This window comes from Peromyscus maniculatus, chromosome X, assembly GCF_049852395.1.
Source record: "Peromyscus maniculatus bairdii isolate BWxNUB_F1_BW_parent chromosome X, HU_Pman_BW_mat_3.1, whole genome shotgun sequence".
Lineage (NCBI taxonomy): Eukaryota > Metazoa > Chordata > Mammalia > Rodentia > Cricetidae > Peromyscus > Peromyscus maniculatus.
The window spans coordinates 31,737,234-31,757,413 of NC_134875.1; the positions used below are offsets into that span (position 1 = coordinate 31,737,234).

General features: G+C 36.1%; 1 protein-coding gene across 1 annotated transcript in view; it reads left to right on the forward strand.

The window, feature by feature from the left end:
- Tenm1 (teneurin transmembrane protein 1) overlaps window positions 1–20,180 on the forward strand; it is an 827,344-nt gene that overhangs the window by 501,570 nt on the left and 305,594 nt on the right. The window contains exon 8 of the mRNA XM_006981543.4: window positions 81–319. Coding sequence (XP_006981605.1) covers window positions 81–319 — 239 coding nt within the window. The remainder of the gene's footprint in view (window positions 1–80; window positions 320–20,180) is intronic.

Sequence of the window (20,180 nt, forward strand, 5' to 3'; positions counted from 1 at the left end):
GTAAAATTTGTAGAGCTTGTGAGGTTTGTAGAAATTGGCTCTGGTATTTACAGGGAAACTTTTCTGTTTTCCCCCATTAGGCATTTCCTGTTCAAACATGGATCTGGTTCTTCTGCTATCTTCAGTGCAGCCAGTCAGAACTACCCTCTGACATCCAATACTGTCTATTCACCACCTCCCAGGCCGCTGCCTCGGAGCACCTTTTCCCGACCTGCCTTCACTTTTAACAAACCTTATAGATGCTGCAATTGGAAGTGCACAGCCTTGAGCGCCACTGCAATCACAGTGACTTTGGCCTTGTTACTAGCCTACGTAATTGGTAAGCCCTACGCATGAGTTTTCTTTTTAACATAAGTTTGTTTTGTTTGTAATGGGACAGGAATTCATTTTCAGTGCTAAGATGAACAGATTTGTACCATAGCTAAGTGCTGTAATAACAAATGAATTTCTAGTTCTTTTTTTCATCCCCAACCTTAAATACTGCTGTTGGGAGTGGAAGGAGCACTCTTTGAGAAGAAATATTTATTCTACTAACACAGTCTTATTGATTGCAATTGCTGTAGTTAGCCATGTTCCTTTCAATTAAAAGGTTGTTATGGTTTTCTCATTAGAGGTCCTAAATACTAATCTACAATAGCTTCTTAAATGATAGGTACACAGTAATATGGCTACTGAGTTTTCCAGGTAGCGATTTCATTAAAGCACTTGGGAGCTTTCAGTGCAACAATGTCTTCCCAAGGATTCATAAGAACCAAAACAGATAACCTTATTTTCACAAGAAGTTGAAAAATGTGTGTTTCTTGAGTTTTGGAGGGTAATTTTAAGCATTCTTTCTACTTTTAAAGGAAAATGTTGTTCTTCAGTCACTCTGATTAAAGTCACCCACACTTAATAGAAAATTGTATTGATTTTTCTGGATGGCATTTTATTTTGACTGAATATTAATTTCCTTGCTTGAGTGGTTCTGCCAGTTTAAAAATGTAAATAGTTTAAGAAACATGTGGTTTTTGAAAGCCTTATTCCAGCAATGAATATAATATCCTATAGCTGGAGTTTTCTCCAGTCCTGCCTGGCCCACAGTCAGGACAAATCTTTGTCACCCGCCAGTCCCGCAGCCGCTCAGACCCAACCAAGTAAACACAGAGACTTATATTGCATACAAACTGTATGGCCATGGCAGGCTTTTTGCTAACTGTTCTTATAGCTTAAATTAACCCATTTCCATAAATCTCTACCTTGCCACGTGGCTTGTGGCTTACCGGTATCTTATATGTTGGTACTCATGGGAGCAGCTCATAGCATCTCTGACTCAGCCTTCCTGTTCCCAGAATTTTCTTCTCTGCTTTTCCTGCCTATACTTCCTGCCTGGCTACTGGCCAATCATCATTTTATTTATACAGAGTGATATCCATAGCAATATCCTGATTAAAAGATAAAACTATCTAAATATGTCACTAACAACTTCTTTTCAGATTTAACCTGAAATTCCATTTCCCAACTGAATCAGAATTATTCACTAAGATATAATGAATATGATTCTGAGAAGTGGTTAAAAAAGGATATTTAGATTTTCTCATACTTATAAATAACTGTTTGATTGGTTCCCATTTTTCTAAAGCATTAACAGATAGTCTTCACATAACCAGTTTCTAAAGAAGCCATGACACAGGATGAGGTATGAAAATAAACAGATTGCTTCTGCAGAGATGTACTGGAGTCTCTGCTGATATCCATGATTCCTGCTTGGTAATTTCCATCAAGCAATTTCTACTCTAGTAAACATGGATGATGCTTTCCTGTGTCAAAAATATTTCCTTTATATCAGGTTTCATGAAATATAATGACCTGTAATGAGAAATTTGATGAATGAAAGGATAAAGAAGAATTGAAGTTCCAGTATGATTTTAACATGAAATCATTCAAAATAAGGAACAAGGGCCAGCAAGATGGCTTAGCAAGAAAAGGGAGTTGCCATCAAGCCTAAGTATCAGAGTTCAATCCCTTAAACCCATTTTATGGAAGTAGAGAACTTTACACTGCAAGTTGTCTTGTGACCTCCACACAACTTCATACATATGCACATAAACATGATGAAAAAGTGTTAAGAATAAAATATTCAAAATAAGGAGTAATCTGAGATGTTCCAGTATCATCAAGACCCCTCAAAGTGTTCTTGGTCTATCACTGCCCAGGGGTGGGGAAAGTCCCCAAGCAGCACAGGGTCAGAGGAAATCCACAGGGTCAGTGCATACTAGACTTTTCTATCTGAGGGGTTAGGGAAAAAGACACTCACACTCTCTCTTGATGGTTTCCTTCTCTGTTCTCTATTCTATGTTCTTCCTGTGTTCTCTCTACTGTATACTTTTTTCTCTACAGCTTATATACCCCAACAAAGTTTTTCAGGCAATATAGGAATTACAACGTGGTTATATTCTATTTTTCAAGTGAATGATTACAATGAATACAAAACAAATAGTAAACAAAACCAGCATGTTTTCCATATCTCTTACATTATTAAACATTTTACATATTACAGGTTAATAGCAAATTATCCCAAGAACCCACACACATTCATACTCAAGCAACTTCTTATAGATTAACAGTGTTGCCAAGTAAGATATTCTTCTCAGTCAGGTCTTTCCTGGCAGTCTGCATTTTGCAGTTACAAAGACATGTCAATTACCTTATTACTTATCTTGAAAGGTAATCTTATAAGGAATCACAAACCTAAACTTTTGTATTTGAAAAAAATCAGTCAGCTATACTTTAAATCTTTAGAGTAATTACCCACTCATCAATAGTTGTTTTGTTGTTTTTTTTCAATCAGGAGATTGAGGGCAAAAATGAGGATAAGGAGTTAATCATCACCTTTGATCATCAACCAACCCTAGCAAGGAAAGTATGTCACCTAGTAACAGTTGGGTGGTTTTGTATTTTTTACCTCAGCTATGTGTCCTTGTGAACTTTACATTTTTTTCCTGAGGTTTTTCATCTCAATGCTATCATCAAAACATCTGATATAACTTGAAGTTATTTTAAAGCTTTGTTTCAGCTAATGATGCATACCAAAACCTGTGAACACACCTCCCAACATTAAGATTAGAAGAATTTAGACTAGCTGGGCTACTGGAACTCAATTGTTTTTCTTAATCATTAACCTAAGCTACAGTCTATATGGCTCCTCAATGGAAACTCATGTGTTGTAGCTGTGTGACATTTCCTTGTTTATATTTTTATCATCAAAACTCTATTTAAAGCTGGGTGGCAGTGGTGCACGCCTTTAATCCCAGCACTCAGGAGGCAGAGCCAGGCAGATCTCTCTGAGTTCGAGGCCAGCCTGGTCTACAAGGTAAGATCCAGGACAGGCATCAAAACTGCACAGAGAAACCCTGTCTCGAAAAAAAAACCCTCTATTTAAACTAACATTATTATTAACAATTAGACAGTACAGCATAAGAAGAAATCATCTTCATAATAATCCACAGGTAAGAATGCCCAGTAAAATGGATGTTTCCATAAGATAAACACACTACATCACAGGCAGTGGGGATCTCCCCACACCCATTCACACCATGACAGATACCAGAGAAAGATGGCAGCATCAAACATGCAAAGACACCACAGAAGCAAAAGATATTCCAGGGTCTGTGGTCTCGGGGCCTTGCCTGTCTGTGATTCACCCATCAGGGATTTTCTTCCTGGTGTGCTGACACCTTGAACTTCAATTACCACCTACTGCTCATCTGACATGGCCACCAGCATTGCTCAATTATGAAATCAGTTTAGTGTTATATGTGTTAGTTTCTGTTCAGTTTACTATATGGAAGTAATGTCTTATATATAAGATATAACAAATAAACTCAGGTAATATGAGAATGTGTGTTAATAATAAGTTTACATTATGTTTAAATCTGTATTTCTATGTAAATTTATTATGATGTGATAGCTATGTCAGGCATTTTATTATATAATCTGAGATTTGTTTATTTTCTTTATTTTGTTAATGAGTGTTTATTTTCTTTATTTTGTTAATGGGTCCCTGTAATGTTAGACATTACAGGGAATGATGTTTTATATGGAATATCAAAATGACATGATAGTAAGGTAACATTCTACAACAGTTATGAACATAGATTTTCAAATCTCTACTTACTGGCACATTACCTTGAGTGAATCATTTAATCTGTTTAGACCTCCATTTACTCACATGAAAAACATACTTAAAATAGTACTTATAATAGGATTATGAGTAGAAATAAATTAATTGGTAAGAATTAAAGTACTTGAAATAGGATATAAACATAGAAAGTAGTTTATAATGGTTAAATATTAATATAATTCTAATTTTCATTTGTTATTGTTGTTCATGGGTTCTATTAATTAAGCATATTGCTTGTGATTCTTTTACTTTTTAATGACAGAGCAAACTCCATAAAACATGCTTTTTAGCATTAGACCTCACTTCCTTTTCTCGTACCAGTAAATACTCTACCTGGCTGTTTTAAAATCTAACTAGGTGTACCAGGTAATCTATTACAATGGTAAGGGGAATGAAGTAGTTTGATTGGATAAGAGATGTCTTTTGAAAATATTTACTGTGAGATTTTCTAATTGCAAAACATTTCATCCAAAATGCTTACATGGTACATTGAGTGGGCTCAAAAGAAGATTTCTTATAGCAAACACTGTGACTTTCTTATTTTCTCTCTTATGACCTGGGTATTATATGGCTTTAGACAAATCAGTAAAACCCTCTTCCTGAAGCTGAGTGTTATATAGCTCAGTGGTAGAGTGCTTGTTTAGCATGCTTGAGACCTTGGGTTCAAAACCAAGTACTGAAAAGAAGCCATCTTCCTGGATTTATCTTATTACTGCCCTATTGCTGACCATCTCAGAAAAGTAACATAAGAATTCATAAATACACATTCAGGTGAAAGATGCCACATAAGAACTATATTATATAAGATTATTTTTAAATGGCTTTCTGTGGTTGAAATAAAACAGTATTATACTTCAAAATATGAAATCATTTCACCCTCCACCCTTTTTGAGTCTGTAAGAGTCATCCTTTTTTTCAATCCCCTTTGCATTTGCTGTATAACCAAAGAAAATCTTTCACTGAAACTATTTACTGCTTCTGTTTCCTGTGCAAATTCCTTTCTGCTATTTTATTTTCCTCTATTATCCATTATACATAACCTTTACATACTAATGACTATATGCTGGGTTGCCCTGAATCCTCCAGGGAAAATCACATCAATATCAGTGGGACATCAATAGGTGTTCTGCGCATAATGCCTCTGTAAGTGGTCATTGGAAAGCAGTAGAAATCGAGTATGTGAAAAGCCAGAGCTGAGGTGTTCAGCCAAGCAGTTCCAGCTTCACATCTACCCACTATACTTTTAAGGTCAGCAAGAAAATAATTCCTTTGAATAAGTTTTGAAGTCATAAAATTTGGTAAGGAGAGGTATGGAGAGATACTGATTATATGAAGATATCATGGAACGGCTATTGTCAGGACTTGCTCATAAATCTGAAATATTTTCCATCTGAATCAAAAAATATGTCCTTATGCTTCATCCTCTCTGATATTTTGGCATCAGCGATGTATCAGTGCCAGTCAGAAGCACATTTGCTTGAATTTACAAATAAGCCATATGAAGTAATAGTCAGGAAGACAGATGACCATATGCAAGGCATGAAGAGAAGGCGAGGTTAAGGCACTCCATCAATGGTTTGAAGGGCACAAACAGCTTCTCTGCAATCTTTGATGTTTTGATCAAATTTCTACAGAGTCAGCAATTTCTATAAGCAGCAATAGAAACTCACTAGCAATAGGAACTCATGAATACATTGTATCTGGGGTCAAATAGGCTGTTGCATTGAACAAATCAGAAAGAATTTTCTAGCTCTCAGACCCAATATCATCAGTTAATGACGTGGATGATCCTTTGATTTTTCCATGAAATTAATAATGATTCATGCCACCTTCAGGAGATGCTGCTGTCCAAACTGTAGAGATTAAAACATTAAATTCTATAAACCTCGCCATGACACATTATGTGTTCTGCATGTGAAAAGTTAATCAGATGGATATAAACAATAGAGAATTGGGAAAGGTAAAATATTCATTTCTCTGAACTATAATTTATGAATAAAACTGTTCAAGAGAGCAAAAGACCTACCTCACATTTTTTACTACATCCAAATTTGAGTAACACTTATTTTAGTGCTTTCATCTGCTTCTATTATACTTGCCCAAACTGCCCTAATCTCTACTGCTATTATTATAATAGAGTAACAAAGTGATGAAAATGATAGCTCCAAGGAAAGTGAGGTGTGTTCCTTTTGCCCCCCCCCACACACACACACAAATACCTCACTGTATGGAAGCAATTAAACAGGACATGTCTTGTTTTTCGGAAAGTACAATATCATACACTGTTTTAATGTAGAAGATAAAAATGGAGAAAATTTCCCATGAAGTCTAAATATACAATGACCCCTCACATAATATTTTCTAACATTTTTTGTTTACCAAAATCTCCTTTACTACTTGCCTTTTCATTGATATCTCTGCCTATGTTTATCTGAAAAATGGAAACATTAATAATACATACATAAGAATCCCCTTTATAATCAAATGAGTTATAGCATGTAAAAAAACAACCATGATAATTCTTAGAAGGTTTAAATAAAGGTTGATGGTTATTATTAGTAGAACTGGATTATTATGAACATCATTAATTTGAACTGAGGTCAGCATAAGGAGCATTAATTTATTCTAACCTGACATGACCTTGTTTTCTTTTTTTAACCAAGTCTTCTAAAACAGTGTCTGGATATCTGTCACGTAGGATTCATTTATTCATGTATATGTGTTTTTGTGTGTGTTTGTGTTCTTGTGTGTGGATTAACATGTGTGCAACTGAATGTGGAAGCCAAATAACATGTCAGAAACTGTGTCTACCACTATTGGCTTGGAGTTCAGCAATTAGTCTAGGTTGGCAGGCTAGTAAACCCCAGGGATCCTTCTGTCTCAACTTCCCTAGTGCTGAGATTACAATCATTTTCAACCACACTCAGCCTTTTTACTTGGGTGCCAGAGATTGAACTCAGGTCTCATGCTTACAAGGCAAGTGCTCTCCCCACTGAACTATTTTATTTAGCCCCTCACAAGAGTTTTTTCATGAGTTTGTTACCTCTTCTGTGGTGTTTTGTATTTCTACCTAAAGGCTATATGTAGGTTGATCACATTTAGGTATTATGTATTTTATCTTATAACATTCAACAACTGATTCTGCACAGTTCTAAAAAGTGTTTATGTTATCCTCTAGGCCATTATCTAATAATGCCTATTTTTAATAATTATTTCGTCTCCTTCACTGTCATGAACCAAATCATGATGATAATAGCACATTCTGTGTGTACATTGACTTTCTCTCATATTCCTGTCTTTCTAACAATCTCTTTGAGCAAGGATCTGGTAAATAGTAGTGTAAGTTCAGTCTAATATATGTTTCATCCATGTATTTATCACAATCTTTATTTTAAAAAATGTTTCACCTTTTGTTCTGTGAGTTTCATCTCCATCATGTTAAGTAGTGTTGTTTTACATGGAAGGATACACAGACATCCTGTTAAGTACTTCTTAGGCTGAATAGAAAATTAAAATTGGATTCTGTAACAAAGATAAGTATCTACTAGAAGATATAATAAAAGTGGTGCAGACAGTAGTTTGGCAATTTAAGGATTTTATGGGCTTAAGAAATTTTATAATGGCAAAAGTCAATTTTGCAAATTCAGGCAAAATATTTCTCAAGAAATACATGATTTTAAAGTAGGTCATTTTATTTCATGAAGATGCGATCTTGCTCCTATTTAATACAAATTCATCACATCCAAATTACATATAATGTATATAGAGAGATGCCATGTGGCTGTTTTTAGACATATATTACATGAGTTGCTAAGTTATCTTTCTCTGAAGTGAATAAGAATAAACTAAATTAGAGCAATGGCTTTTAAACAGATGACATGTTAAAGCATTTTATACTTCAAAAATAGGACAAGATTTTCATATAGAGCAGTCAGAATGGGAAGGGCCAGCATTACCAAGCAAATGTCAGATTTGTTGCAGTTATCATTAAGAGGTGGCATCATAGAATTTGAGAGATTATCCATTTGGACTTCAGCTCTATTCCTTTTATAGAAAGTGAATAAATATGTGAAATCAGTGAAGGCAAATACATAATGCCTGAAACAGCAGGAAAAAGAAAGGCTACAGGAGTCCTATAAAAAATAAGAGTGATAAATAGGGGCAGATTGTGAGAGGCATTTTAAGTCCTGGTAAGGAAATGAAGTTTATTGCAAGAAAAAAAATGGGGGTTTACAGGTTTTAAACTAAGGCAAGAAAGTTATTTGATTAGATTTACACTTAGAAAACAAACCTTAAGACACTACTGAACTTGGATTTAGCAGGCAAGAGGGTGGCAGTTTTAAAGTTGAGGTCGTGAAGACAAATTAGGAGACTACAATATTAATGCATGTGAGTGGCAGTGAGAGCATAAACTTCTAGGAATAAAGGCTGTGGAATTAAGAAGCATTTAGAAGATAAAACATATTTGACTTCATAACTTATTTATTACGACAGGGAAGAGAATCATTGCTGTTCTCTGGATTAGATTTGCTTGTGATGCTTTTACAGCCTAAGGTAAAATATGAAAGGAAGAGATAAAAGATAAATACAAATGATCATAAAAGACTATTATGAAAAATTATGTACCAATAAATTGAACAATCTAAAAGAAGGGGAGAAGTTCCTTGATGAATACTACCTACCAGTACTGAATTATGAATCACAGAAGTATCTGGACAGACCAATGATGAATAAGAAGGCTATGTTAGTAGCAATCTCCCACCAGAGTGAAGGCCAGGACAAGATAGCTTTACAGCTAAATTCTACCAAACATTTAAAGAACAGGTAACACCCTCTTCTTACAACATTTTAAAAAATTATGAGGAAAAAATACTTAGAAACTCATGCCAGCATCGTGTCACTACAAAAGTCAAACATTGAAACTAAAAAGAAAAGAAAAATTATTCTTTGGGACAGGCAGATAAAAATCAAAATGGCAATACCAAGCTGTTTTTATTACTATAGCTCTATAGTAGAGCTTAATGTCAGGGATGTTGATGCCTCCAGAGGTGGCTTTGTTGTACAGGATTCTTTTACCTATCCTGGAGCTATAGTAATAAAAACAGCTTGGTATTGGCATAAAAACCGACATGTGGACCAATGGAATTGAATTGAAGGCCCTGGCATTAACCCACACACTTATGAACACCTGATTTTTGACAAAGAAGCCAAAACTACAATGGAAAAAAGAAAGTATCGTCAACAAATGGTGCTGGCATAGCTAGACATCAACATGTAGAAGATTGCAAATAGATCCATATCTATCACCACACTCAAAACTCAAGTCCAAGTGGATCAAAGACCTCAATATAAAACCAGTTACACTGACTCTGATAGAAAGAGAAAGTAGGAAGTAGTCTTGAATACATTGGCACAGGAGACCACTTTGTAAATATAACACCAGTAGCACAGACACTGAGAGAAACAATTAATAAATGGGACCACCTGAAACTGAGTTTTTGTAGAGCAAAGGACACGGTCAATAAGATAATATAACAGCCGACAGAATGGGAAAAGATTTTCACCTACTCCACATCTGACAGAGGGCTGATCTCCAAAATATATAAAGAACTCAAGAAACTAGACATCAAAGTAACAAACAATCCAATTAAAAAATGGGCAATAGAGCTAAACAGAGAATTCTCAAAGGAAGAATTTCAAATGGCCAAAAGACATTTAAGGAATTGATCAAAATCCTTAGTCATCAAGGAGATGCAAATCAAAATGACTCTGAGATACCATCTTACATCTGACAGAATGGCTAAAATCAAAAACGCTGATGACAGCTTATGTTGGATGGGATGTGGAGCAAGGGGAACGAACACTCCTCCACTGTTGGTGGGGGTGCAAACTTGTACAGCCACTTTGGAAATCAGTGTGGTGGTTTCTCAGAAAATTGGGAATTAATCTTCCTCAAGACTCAGCTATACCACTCTTGGGCATATACCCAAGGAATGCTCAATCATACCACATGGACACATGCTCAACTGTGTTCATAGCAGCATTATTTGTAATAGCCATAGCCTGGAAACAACCTAGATGCTTCTCAACTGAAGAATGGGTTAAGAAAATGTGATACATATACACAATGGAGTACTACTCAGCAGAGAAAAACAATGACGTCATGAAATATGCAGACAAATGGATGGAACTAGAAAATATCATTCTGAGTGAAGTAACCCAGACTCAGAAGGACAAACATGGCATGTACCCACTCATAAGTAGATACTAGAAGTAAAGCAAAAGATAATCCAACAACAACCCACAACTTAAGAGAAGCTAGCTAACAAGGAAGACCCAAAGAGGGGTGCATGGATTGCCATGAGAAGGGGAAATAGATGAGATCTCCATGAGTGAAGTGGGGGCGAGGGGTGGGCAATGGAGAGTAGGGGATGGAGGATGAGAACATAAGGGGATGGGATGGTCAAGCTGGAACAGGGATGGAGTGGGAAAGCAATGAGAGAGATACCATGATGGAGGGGATATCATGGGGATAGAGAGAAACCTGGTGCTAGGGAAGTTGCCAAGGATGACCCCAGCTTAGACTTCTAGAAATAGTGGAGAGGGTACCTGAACTGAACTGGCTTGCCCCAGTGATCAGAAGGTGAATACACTATCATCACAGAGCTTTTTGCCCCAGGAGTTCAGTCAGAGAGAGAGAGGAGGGATTCTATGAGCAAGTGTATCAGGATCATGATGAGGAAACCTGAAGAGACAACCAAACCAAACTCGTGGGAACTCAGGAAAGTTGGATCAATGGTTGTGGAATCTACATGGGACTGGACTAGGCCCTTTGCATGGCAAGATAATTGTGTATCTTGATCTGCTTGGGGGCCCCCTGGCGGTAGAATCAGAATCCATCCCTGGTGCATGAAGGGCTTTTTGGAGCCCACTACCTCTGATGGGACACCTCGTGAAACCTTGAGGCTGGGCGAAGGGGCTTGGACTTACTTGCCTCTAGAGGATGTGCCTCCCCATGGAAGGCCTTGCCTTTTTGTGAGGAGGGAGTGAGGGGTGGGTTGAGAGGAAGACTGGGGGACTGGAGGAGGGAAAAGGGGGATCTTTGGTGTATAAAATGAATGAAAAAATTTTCTTAATATAAATAAATTACCCTTTAACAAAAAAGAAAATCACAATGAGATATCACCTTACTGTAATTAGGGTTACTGCTATCAAAGACTGAAGAAAACAAGAGATTCTGAGGATGAAAAAAAAAGAAAAGAAAATCTTACACATTGTTAATTGGAAAGGAAATTAGTACAGCCATTATGGAAATTGGTGTGGAGGTTCCTCAAAATCCTTAAAAGTGATATCCAGCCTCACTACTCCTGGGTATATAATAGAAGAAATCAAATCAGTTTCTTAAAGAAACATTTGTTCTCTCCCTTCCTGCCCCCCTCCCCTTCCCCCCAGCCCACCCCCCATTCCCACCTCCTCCAGATCAAGGTCTCCCCCGAAGACTGAGATCGACCTGATAGACTCAGTCCAGGCAGGTCCAGTCCCCTCCTCCCAGATTGAGCCAAGCGTCCCTGCATAAGTCCCAGGTTTCAAACAGCTAACTCATGCAATGAGCCGAGGACCTGGTACCACTGCCTAGATGCCTCCCAAACAGATCAAGCCAATCAACTGTCTCACGTATTCAGAGGGCCTGATCCAGTTGGGGGCCCCTCAGCCTTTGGATCAGAGTTCATGTGTTTCCATTCGTTTGGCTATTTGTCCCTGTGCTTTATCCAACCTTGGTTTCAACAATTCTCGCTCATATAAACCCTCCTTTCTCTCGCTAATTAGACTCCTGGAACTCCACCCGGGGCCTAGCCATGGATGTCTGCATCCAGATTCCTCAGTCCTTGGATGGGGTTTCTGGCACAACTATTAGGGTGTTTGGCCATCCCATCACCAGAGTAGATCAGTCCTGTCTGTCTCTCGGCCATTGCCAGCAGTCTTTTGTGGGGGTATCTTTGTGGATTTCTGTGGGCCTCTTTAGCACTTTGTTTCTTCCTTTTCTCATGTGGTCTTCATTTACCATGGTCTCCTATTCCTTGTTCTCCCTCTCTGTTCTTGATCCAGGTGGGATCTCCTGCTCTCTTTCCCTTGACCCTCGCCCTTCATTGCTCCCACTCATGTCCAGGCTATTCATGTAGCAGGGGGATCGGGATCTGTCCCTGGTGCATGGGCAGGCTTCTGGGAATCCAGTGCCTGTGGTGTGACACCTTGCACAGCCTTGGTGTAATGAGAAGGGGCTTGGACCTGCGTAGGCTCAGTGTGTCGGCCTCTGCTGACACCCCATGAAGACCTCGATTTGGGGGATGTGGGAATGTGGGGTGGCTTGGGAGAGAGGGCTGGGGGATGGGAGGAGGGAGGAGGTGGGGTCTGTGGGTGGTATGTAGAGTGAGTAGAAAATTTATTAATAAATAAAAGTGAAAAAAAGAAAAGGGGGTTGTAGATATGTTGGCCAAAGTATACAAAATTTTATGTGTAAGATAGGAGTAATAAATTTGGCAGATCTATTATACAACAATGGACATTATAGTTAAAAACATATTGTATGCCTGAAAATGCTAATATACCAAGTTTTCACCATAAAAAAAGATAACTATGTGAGATAATGTATATGCTAATTAGCTGCAGAGTCATTCTAGGGAAAAATTTTAGCATTTTTTGTCAAAAAGAAGACAACATAAGGAAGAACTTTCTAGGTAAAAATAGACACAAAGATAAAGACATCTAATATATATCATTTAATTACCTGATACTGAGAGTTGGGAAATATCTACTTTAAGAGATGCCAAGATTGTAGGAGAAGAATGAGAGGGGAAAGAGCACAATGATACTCAAGAGGTCTTTAAAAATTAATCTAATAAGTTGACTAAGAAGAAGCAACCTGAAAGATTGCAACAAAGTCATTAAATATTATACATGGGTGGAATTATGATTCACCAAGGATTCTAAGACCTTGTCAGAAGTCCATAAACTAAGATCATTTGCAGCATGCCAAAATCAGGTATGTACCCTCCTCAGGACAATTTTCTCAGTAGGTAGTGTCATTTTCCAGAAGCCATCTAACATGTAACAGTATAATAGACTATGTGGAAAATTGAACATGAGAATACAACTTCCTTTTCTTATGTCAACCGCTGAAATGATTTTCAAAAATATAAAGCAATTACAGTCTTCTCATTAATTGTATAAATTTTCTAAATCTAATTATCATAAAATATGACCTTCTTGTTAAATGTAATAGTTTATAGCTATTGTTCAATAAGTCAATAAACATTTTTAAATTATTAGTTCAGGTTTCTAATACAATAAACATCTACAGGCATAATTCATCAGTGAAAGTTCCTTAGCATTCTCCGCAAGTTTAGGGACAAAAATGCTTCTGAGACTAAAATATCTGTAAAAAGTCAAAGTAAATAAAAGGAAGTTTCAGAAGTGTAATTAAGGGACATAATGACTACTTGTTGTTTGCACCAATATAGAGCCTTACAAGGCAAATACAACAAGAAGAACAAAGGCTTAATAATATGATAGATGCCAGTGATAAAGTTTTTGAAGCAATCAGACTAAGAGCAAAATTTAGTAGGAAGAAAAAGAAAAATATAAAAAGAGGAAAATATCAGAGTCTTAAGTATAAGACTCAGAGCGCCAAATGTGGTTCCCTGATTTATTTTGGACTTAATTAAGGCACTTTCCATATGAGTCATTTGTTTTGAAAAGGCTTGAATTTTTGCTCCATATGATCCCACAATGTAGTCTTTCAAGAATGCAGAGTTAAATATTGTTATACTGATGTACACAGAGCAGTTAAATACCAGTACTACCTGGAAATCCATATCATAGTATGCAGTCTCAAGAAGTCTTCTTTTGGTTCTTTTATTTCTGTCTATGGGACAATAATGAATAAATTAAGGGGGTGCCGGATGACCCACTGGGATTTTCTTCTGATTAAAAATCTCATCAGAGCATTGCCAATCTAGTTTTTGCAGACATTATAAAACATGTTGTAGCTGACTTTTAAAGAAATCAACTACTGTGAGAGTTTCTAATGATTGGCTTCACAGTTGCCTGATACTGGGTTGAATGTGACAACAGGAAAAATTTAACTGCTAGAAAATGCATATAACTTTGTACTTCATAAAGAACATTTGATTCTTTTTTCATTTCTTTCTCATTAAAGGAGCCTAATGTTCAAATCAAATAATCTATACACTACAGATTAGTGTGTGTGCATAGAACCTAGAAAGAGGTAGTAAGCTCTCATATAAACTAGTTGCATATCTGCCAGAAATCAATAGAAAGGTGATTTTTGACAGCAAGCAGTCTGTGCTACCCTGCCACCTGCTTCAGAAGAGATAGATTCTGTACTTCAATAGTCTTATGTTTTGTCAAATCAAGTAGCTTGGCTGTTGCTACTCCAGACAAAGCTCTTATTTCACTTTTTCCCCTACTTCATTTAAGGAATAATCTAGATTCCCTTTAATCTTAAAAGTTTAATTTCAATTTAACATACATATTAGCATGACAAATAACATCACATAGTTACTTGTTTTTATTTTTTTCTATACACATTATACCTAGAAACACCTCACAGAATCAAATCATAAAATGCTGGGATTAGGTGAAAAGGTATCAAACAGAGGAGCAGATAAAAGATTTTGTATTTTTTTACTCAAAGCAAGAAACCGAGTTAACATGAATTTTATAATGTATAAAAGTGGGTGATGAAGAGATGCTGGCTGTCAAGAAACCAGAATCAATTAGAATGTTGTCCTTCTGAATGCAAGGAATTAGTCATGAGATTCCCCTACAGATACCAAAATCTGCTGATACACAAGTTCATTTTATAAAGTGGCATAGTGTTTTCATATAAACTACTTCTGTCCTCCAGTATTTCTTTAATGTAATATAAATGGAATCCATTAGGTTGTTACCATGTACTGTTTAGAGTGCAATAAGAAGTCTATACAGGTTTAGAACAATTACAATTTTTGCAAAAATTTTCTACCCATAATTAATTGTATCCACAGATACCAAACCTGTGGATGAGGAGGATGAGCTTTATTGTACTAGGAATAAAAATGGAAATTTTTAAATAGAGTGGTTTTTTAAAAAGTAGACAATGTGCTACTTCCAGACATAGGATCCTTATGAACCAAATGTTTTCAAGCTGACAGAGTTTGTGAATTTCTCTACCAACTAGCACAGAGCCAAATCATCCTTTCCATTTATTAATTTTGTTTTACACACACACACACACACACACACACACACACACACACACACACACACACACACTTAATCATTGTACCAAGGCTTGGCTTCAGAAAGTTTAAGTAAGCAGAGTTAGATGATTTTTTGAACATAGTTGAACTATTTGGTATTTCTGGGGTTCAATTTTTTTATGCTGGGAGCTATACAGTAAAAGCATTTCATGCAATCAGTATTCCTTTAGGGTCTATAGTAACACTTGCTTAAACACCAGCATATAGGCTATTGTAGAGATCGCATTCATTAAGGTTTACCAACATATGAGGTTGTGGGAGTATCTGGAAGCCAAATGGAACAAATAGATCCTTTCTTTGTCGTGCCTAAAATACAGGCTGTTTCAAGATTGCACAAACCCCAAACAAGCCATTAGTATCTTTGGTTTCTCTTTCTGTCTGTTGTACATTTTTAGTTTGGTTTCCCTGTCCAAGCCTTGTCTGTGAATTAGTCAACATATATATCTCATAGTTGATAGGCAAAAAGCTTATTCTTTGAATCAGTGAAATAGTAAGCATAAAAGACCCATCAGCAAAGATACGGTGGGGACTGAATGATTAAATGGATTTTCAAAAACTGATAAAAATGACAATAAAATCCAATGGTAGGGATATCCTTTTTTCTAAAAAAAAAAAGCATAACTAATTATCAGCATGCATGAAAAGCTGAACATTATAGTCATGTTTTATAAATAGCTATAGTATACATAACTTTTAGAATTTGAATAATTAGAAAAAATATTTAAATTGATCACAGACTATCTTAGTAGCAGTACTGCTAATGAGACTAAGGTAATATTCAGCTATTATTTCAGTCTGTTTTCTCTCTTCTGTTTCTATATTGAAGCCCACAGTCTCAGTCCTCAAATTTAGAACCTACTCTTGCCTTCCTGTTCTTAAGAAAAATGAAATTCAGAAAGAAACCTCCAGTACAAACTAAGCAGGCTGCAACTTTCACATGCAGACCTTTGTCAAATTCTGTCAAAAATAAATTTTAAAGTTAAGCCAAAAGCTGTTACAATAATGTTGTAATTTACATGAAATTTCTGATTTCTCTTGAAAAAAAGTGGAAATATCTGTCACACCAAGACCTGCATTAACCCATTTGTCCATATATTTACTGAGTACTTTCTATGTGTCAAGTATTATTCTCTTCTTTATTGTACCAGAGATAAAGTGATAATCATTGAAATCCAATAGGGATTTCTCTAAAAGAAAATGATATTGCTAGTCATAGTCACTTCACCTCTTCATTCTTGTTCTTACCTATTTCTTCCTAAGTACACATTTAAGCTTAGTTGTATGTGTGTGTGTGAGAGTGTGTGTGTGTATGTGTGTGTGTGTGTGTGTGTGTGTGTGTGTGTGTGTGTGTGTATGTTTATACATTTACAAACTATATTATAAAATCTAAAGTTTTGCTCAATCCATTGACAGGAATAGTAATCACACATTAATAGTAATAAGCACGCCTCATACATAAACTTTGGTTTCTAAATACGAAACTACTGAGATGTTCATGGGCAATCATCTATTTCTAGGCCTCTGGAAGGGAAAGGAAGCAAGGAAGTATTTATGCTTCCACAGTTGGCACAAGACACAGTTAAAGGGCTTTACACTAGCCAAAGTTGGACATCAGAAAATAACACTTTGTCCCTTTCTCCCATGGCTCAGGCATCATCTCCAAAGGAGGGGTCCAGAAAGCTTGTAAGAAAGGTAGTGAACGACTACAGCAAAAAAAAAAAAAAAAATTGCGTACATGAACTCATAGCTGCTCTAATTGCATGCACATGACATGCACAAGATCAAGCCAGCCAAAATACCAGCATGGAGAGAAGGGGGATTTACAAAGTTCCAAATGTAGCTAAGGAATGTAACTATTTGAGATCCATGGCTGCTGGGAGAAGGATGGCCAGTTTTGTTTTCTTTTCAGAAATATGGCCCCTGAGAGGCTACAGTTGATCTAGTTGATGGCCCTACACCCATACGGGTTGGTAGTTCTACGTGGACTCCGTAGTTTTTTTTTAAAAAAAAAAAGAACATAGGAAATTGAGAGAGTATAGTATGAGATGATAGAGGAGGAATTTTATACTACTAGCATTATATGAGAGTTCTCTGAACCCTTGAAACCTTTGATATCATCATTTATTTCTTTTTATGTTTTTAAAAAAGAAGGAACTGAAATGTTTTGATAAATGGATTGGTATTTTCATGTTTGGGTATGCATTCACATCAGATATATTGAACTAGAAGTGACAAAAAGTTTACATTTAAGGTACATAGCATAATGTTTTGATACATGTGTACCTTTTGAAATAATAACCCAAATCAAACTATGTTACATATCCATCACTTCATATGGTTAAATTTTGGTGGGAAGAGACTTTAAAATCTTCATGTAGGAAGCCAGAGAGTTGGCTGAATGGGTAAAAAGCACTCGCTACCCAAGCCTGACAACCCAGGTTCTGCCCTACCCTTGGTAGAAAGAGAGAACTAACATACCAAGAACATGCACCCACAAACACATGCAACACACATTCACACACAATTCTTTGTTCTTGCTAATAAACAATTAGCAATACCATAAACAACAACTCTAACTCATTATATTGCTTGCACAGTTTGAAAATTTAGGGGGAATGTTTCCCCTTTCAGTGCTTTGAATGTATATTAACTCTTTCAGACCCTGAAATGATTTTACTGAGAAATCCCCTGATGACCTTATAGATGTTGTCATTATGTGATCAGTTTTCCCTTGCTCTCAGAATTTTCTAGTTTCTTTAAAGTTGGAATTTTTTGACTTTGTTAATCTAAATGTTTCTCTCTCAAGATTTGATGAGTCTTGTCATTATTTCTTTAAATAAGATTTTTAACTCTTCAACATCCATCATTTCCCCAGGAACTCCCATGCTGCATATGTTGGTTTACTTGATGCTGTTGATACATCCTATGGCCTTTTTATCCTTTCTCTTTATATATATATTTTTTCAAATGATATGCTTTTGAGTTCATCAATATACTTTGCATGACCAATTCTTCATTGAAGCTTCTGGTAGAAATTTTCCATTTAATCTTTAAATTTTCCAACCCCAGAGCACCCATTTGGCAATTTTTAGTAGGTTTTAATCATCAGTTAATCATCACACAGTGTTCTTATTTTATTCTCATCATGGCTTTAATTAGTAATATGTTCACTTACTGTTAACTGTTCTTCAAGTTTGATTATTTTCAGTTCTTTGTCAAAGGGGCATATATACCTGTTTCTGTATTGCTGCTTACAAATGGTTTTTGTTTTGTTGGTTTTTTTTTTTTTTTTTTTGACCTTTCATGCCTCCCTGACTATTTGTAGTCCTTTTGGCTTTGTCACATGCTCTAGTATGTACAGACTATCCCAGGCCTTCACTGATCTGTTTTTTTTTTTTTTTTGAAGATTATGCACAGATAGTTTTGGAAGTTCTGCAGGCAAGCTTATTCCAGGAATGTTTGAAGAGTTGGGTTTAGTACTTGACTCAGTAGAGAGACTGAGTGTAGATGCCATGATAGCCTGGAATGGGAGCTTGGGACATAGGGCAAGACTGGAACTTGAGATTATGAGTTCCAAGGGCCAAAACAGTGCTGATATGGAAATTGAGCTTGTTTCAATAGTAGTCAGGATGGACAATGGATTTTTGAGAGTCCAAATGGTAATGAAGCAGGTCTGGAACCTGAGTTTGGAGATGTTGACCTTAAGCCTAGAACCACAAAGGTCATCAAATTAGAAGGAATGGCTTGGTGCCTGGGTCACTTAGCATCAACCTCAGATCACATGTACTTATCTGGCACTGCAGGATGCCAAGAGCCTTGAGCTATTGTAACAAGCCTGGCAATAGGACTTTCTTGAGTGTATCTTGTTCTGGAGTCCAGAATGAATGTACTCACATCCTTCTTTTTCTTCCAAAACAGAAAGTAGCTCTATCCACAGTGAATATCAAGGGCTTAAAGAAGGGGTGGTGCAGATGATGTGAAACTGTCCTTCGCATATTCTTTTATGGATCTTTTAAAAAGGAAAATTCTGTGTACCTCTCAAGTGCTTTAAACCTTCACTTAAATTCATTAGTTCTTTGAAAGGAATTTTTGAGCATGGATACTCATTCAAATTAATGTTTCTGTTCCTACCTCACCATTTAGCTAAAATCACTCCCTTTGGTTATATTATCAAATTATCACTGTGGTTGAACACTTTAAGTTAGCACTATTAAATTACTTTTCTTCCATTTTTGAATTACCTCTTGATATACTTTGCCTATTTCTATTGAAGGATTCACCTGCTGTTTATTGATGAATAAAGAGTTTTATAGCCATGTTATATATTTAACATATGCTGCTTATCTTAATATTATATAATCAAAATTACAGTTTTAAGTCATAAAAATAATAAAATCCAGATACTGTTATATTCATTTCCCATATCTACTGATATCATGGAAAAATCACTTCAGGAAATGCTAAGAATAATTTTATATTTATTTTCACACATTATATGAACTTTAGAAAACTCTTCACCACCTACCTATGTTTAAAGAGAAGCTTATATCATTTTTAGTATACCAAGACTGGATAATAGTGATCAGTTTTAACAGAAATGCTAAGATTTATATAAAAAGAATAAGAAACTATAAATTCAATTGAATATATATATATGTGTATATATATATATATATTCTTGTGTATATGAATGTGTGTGT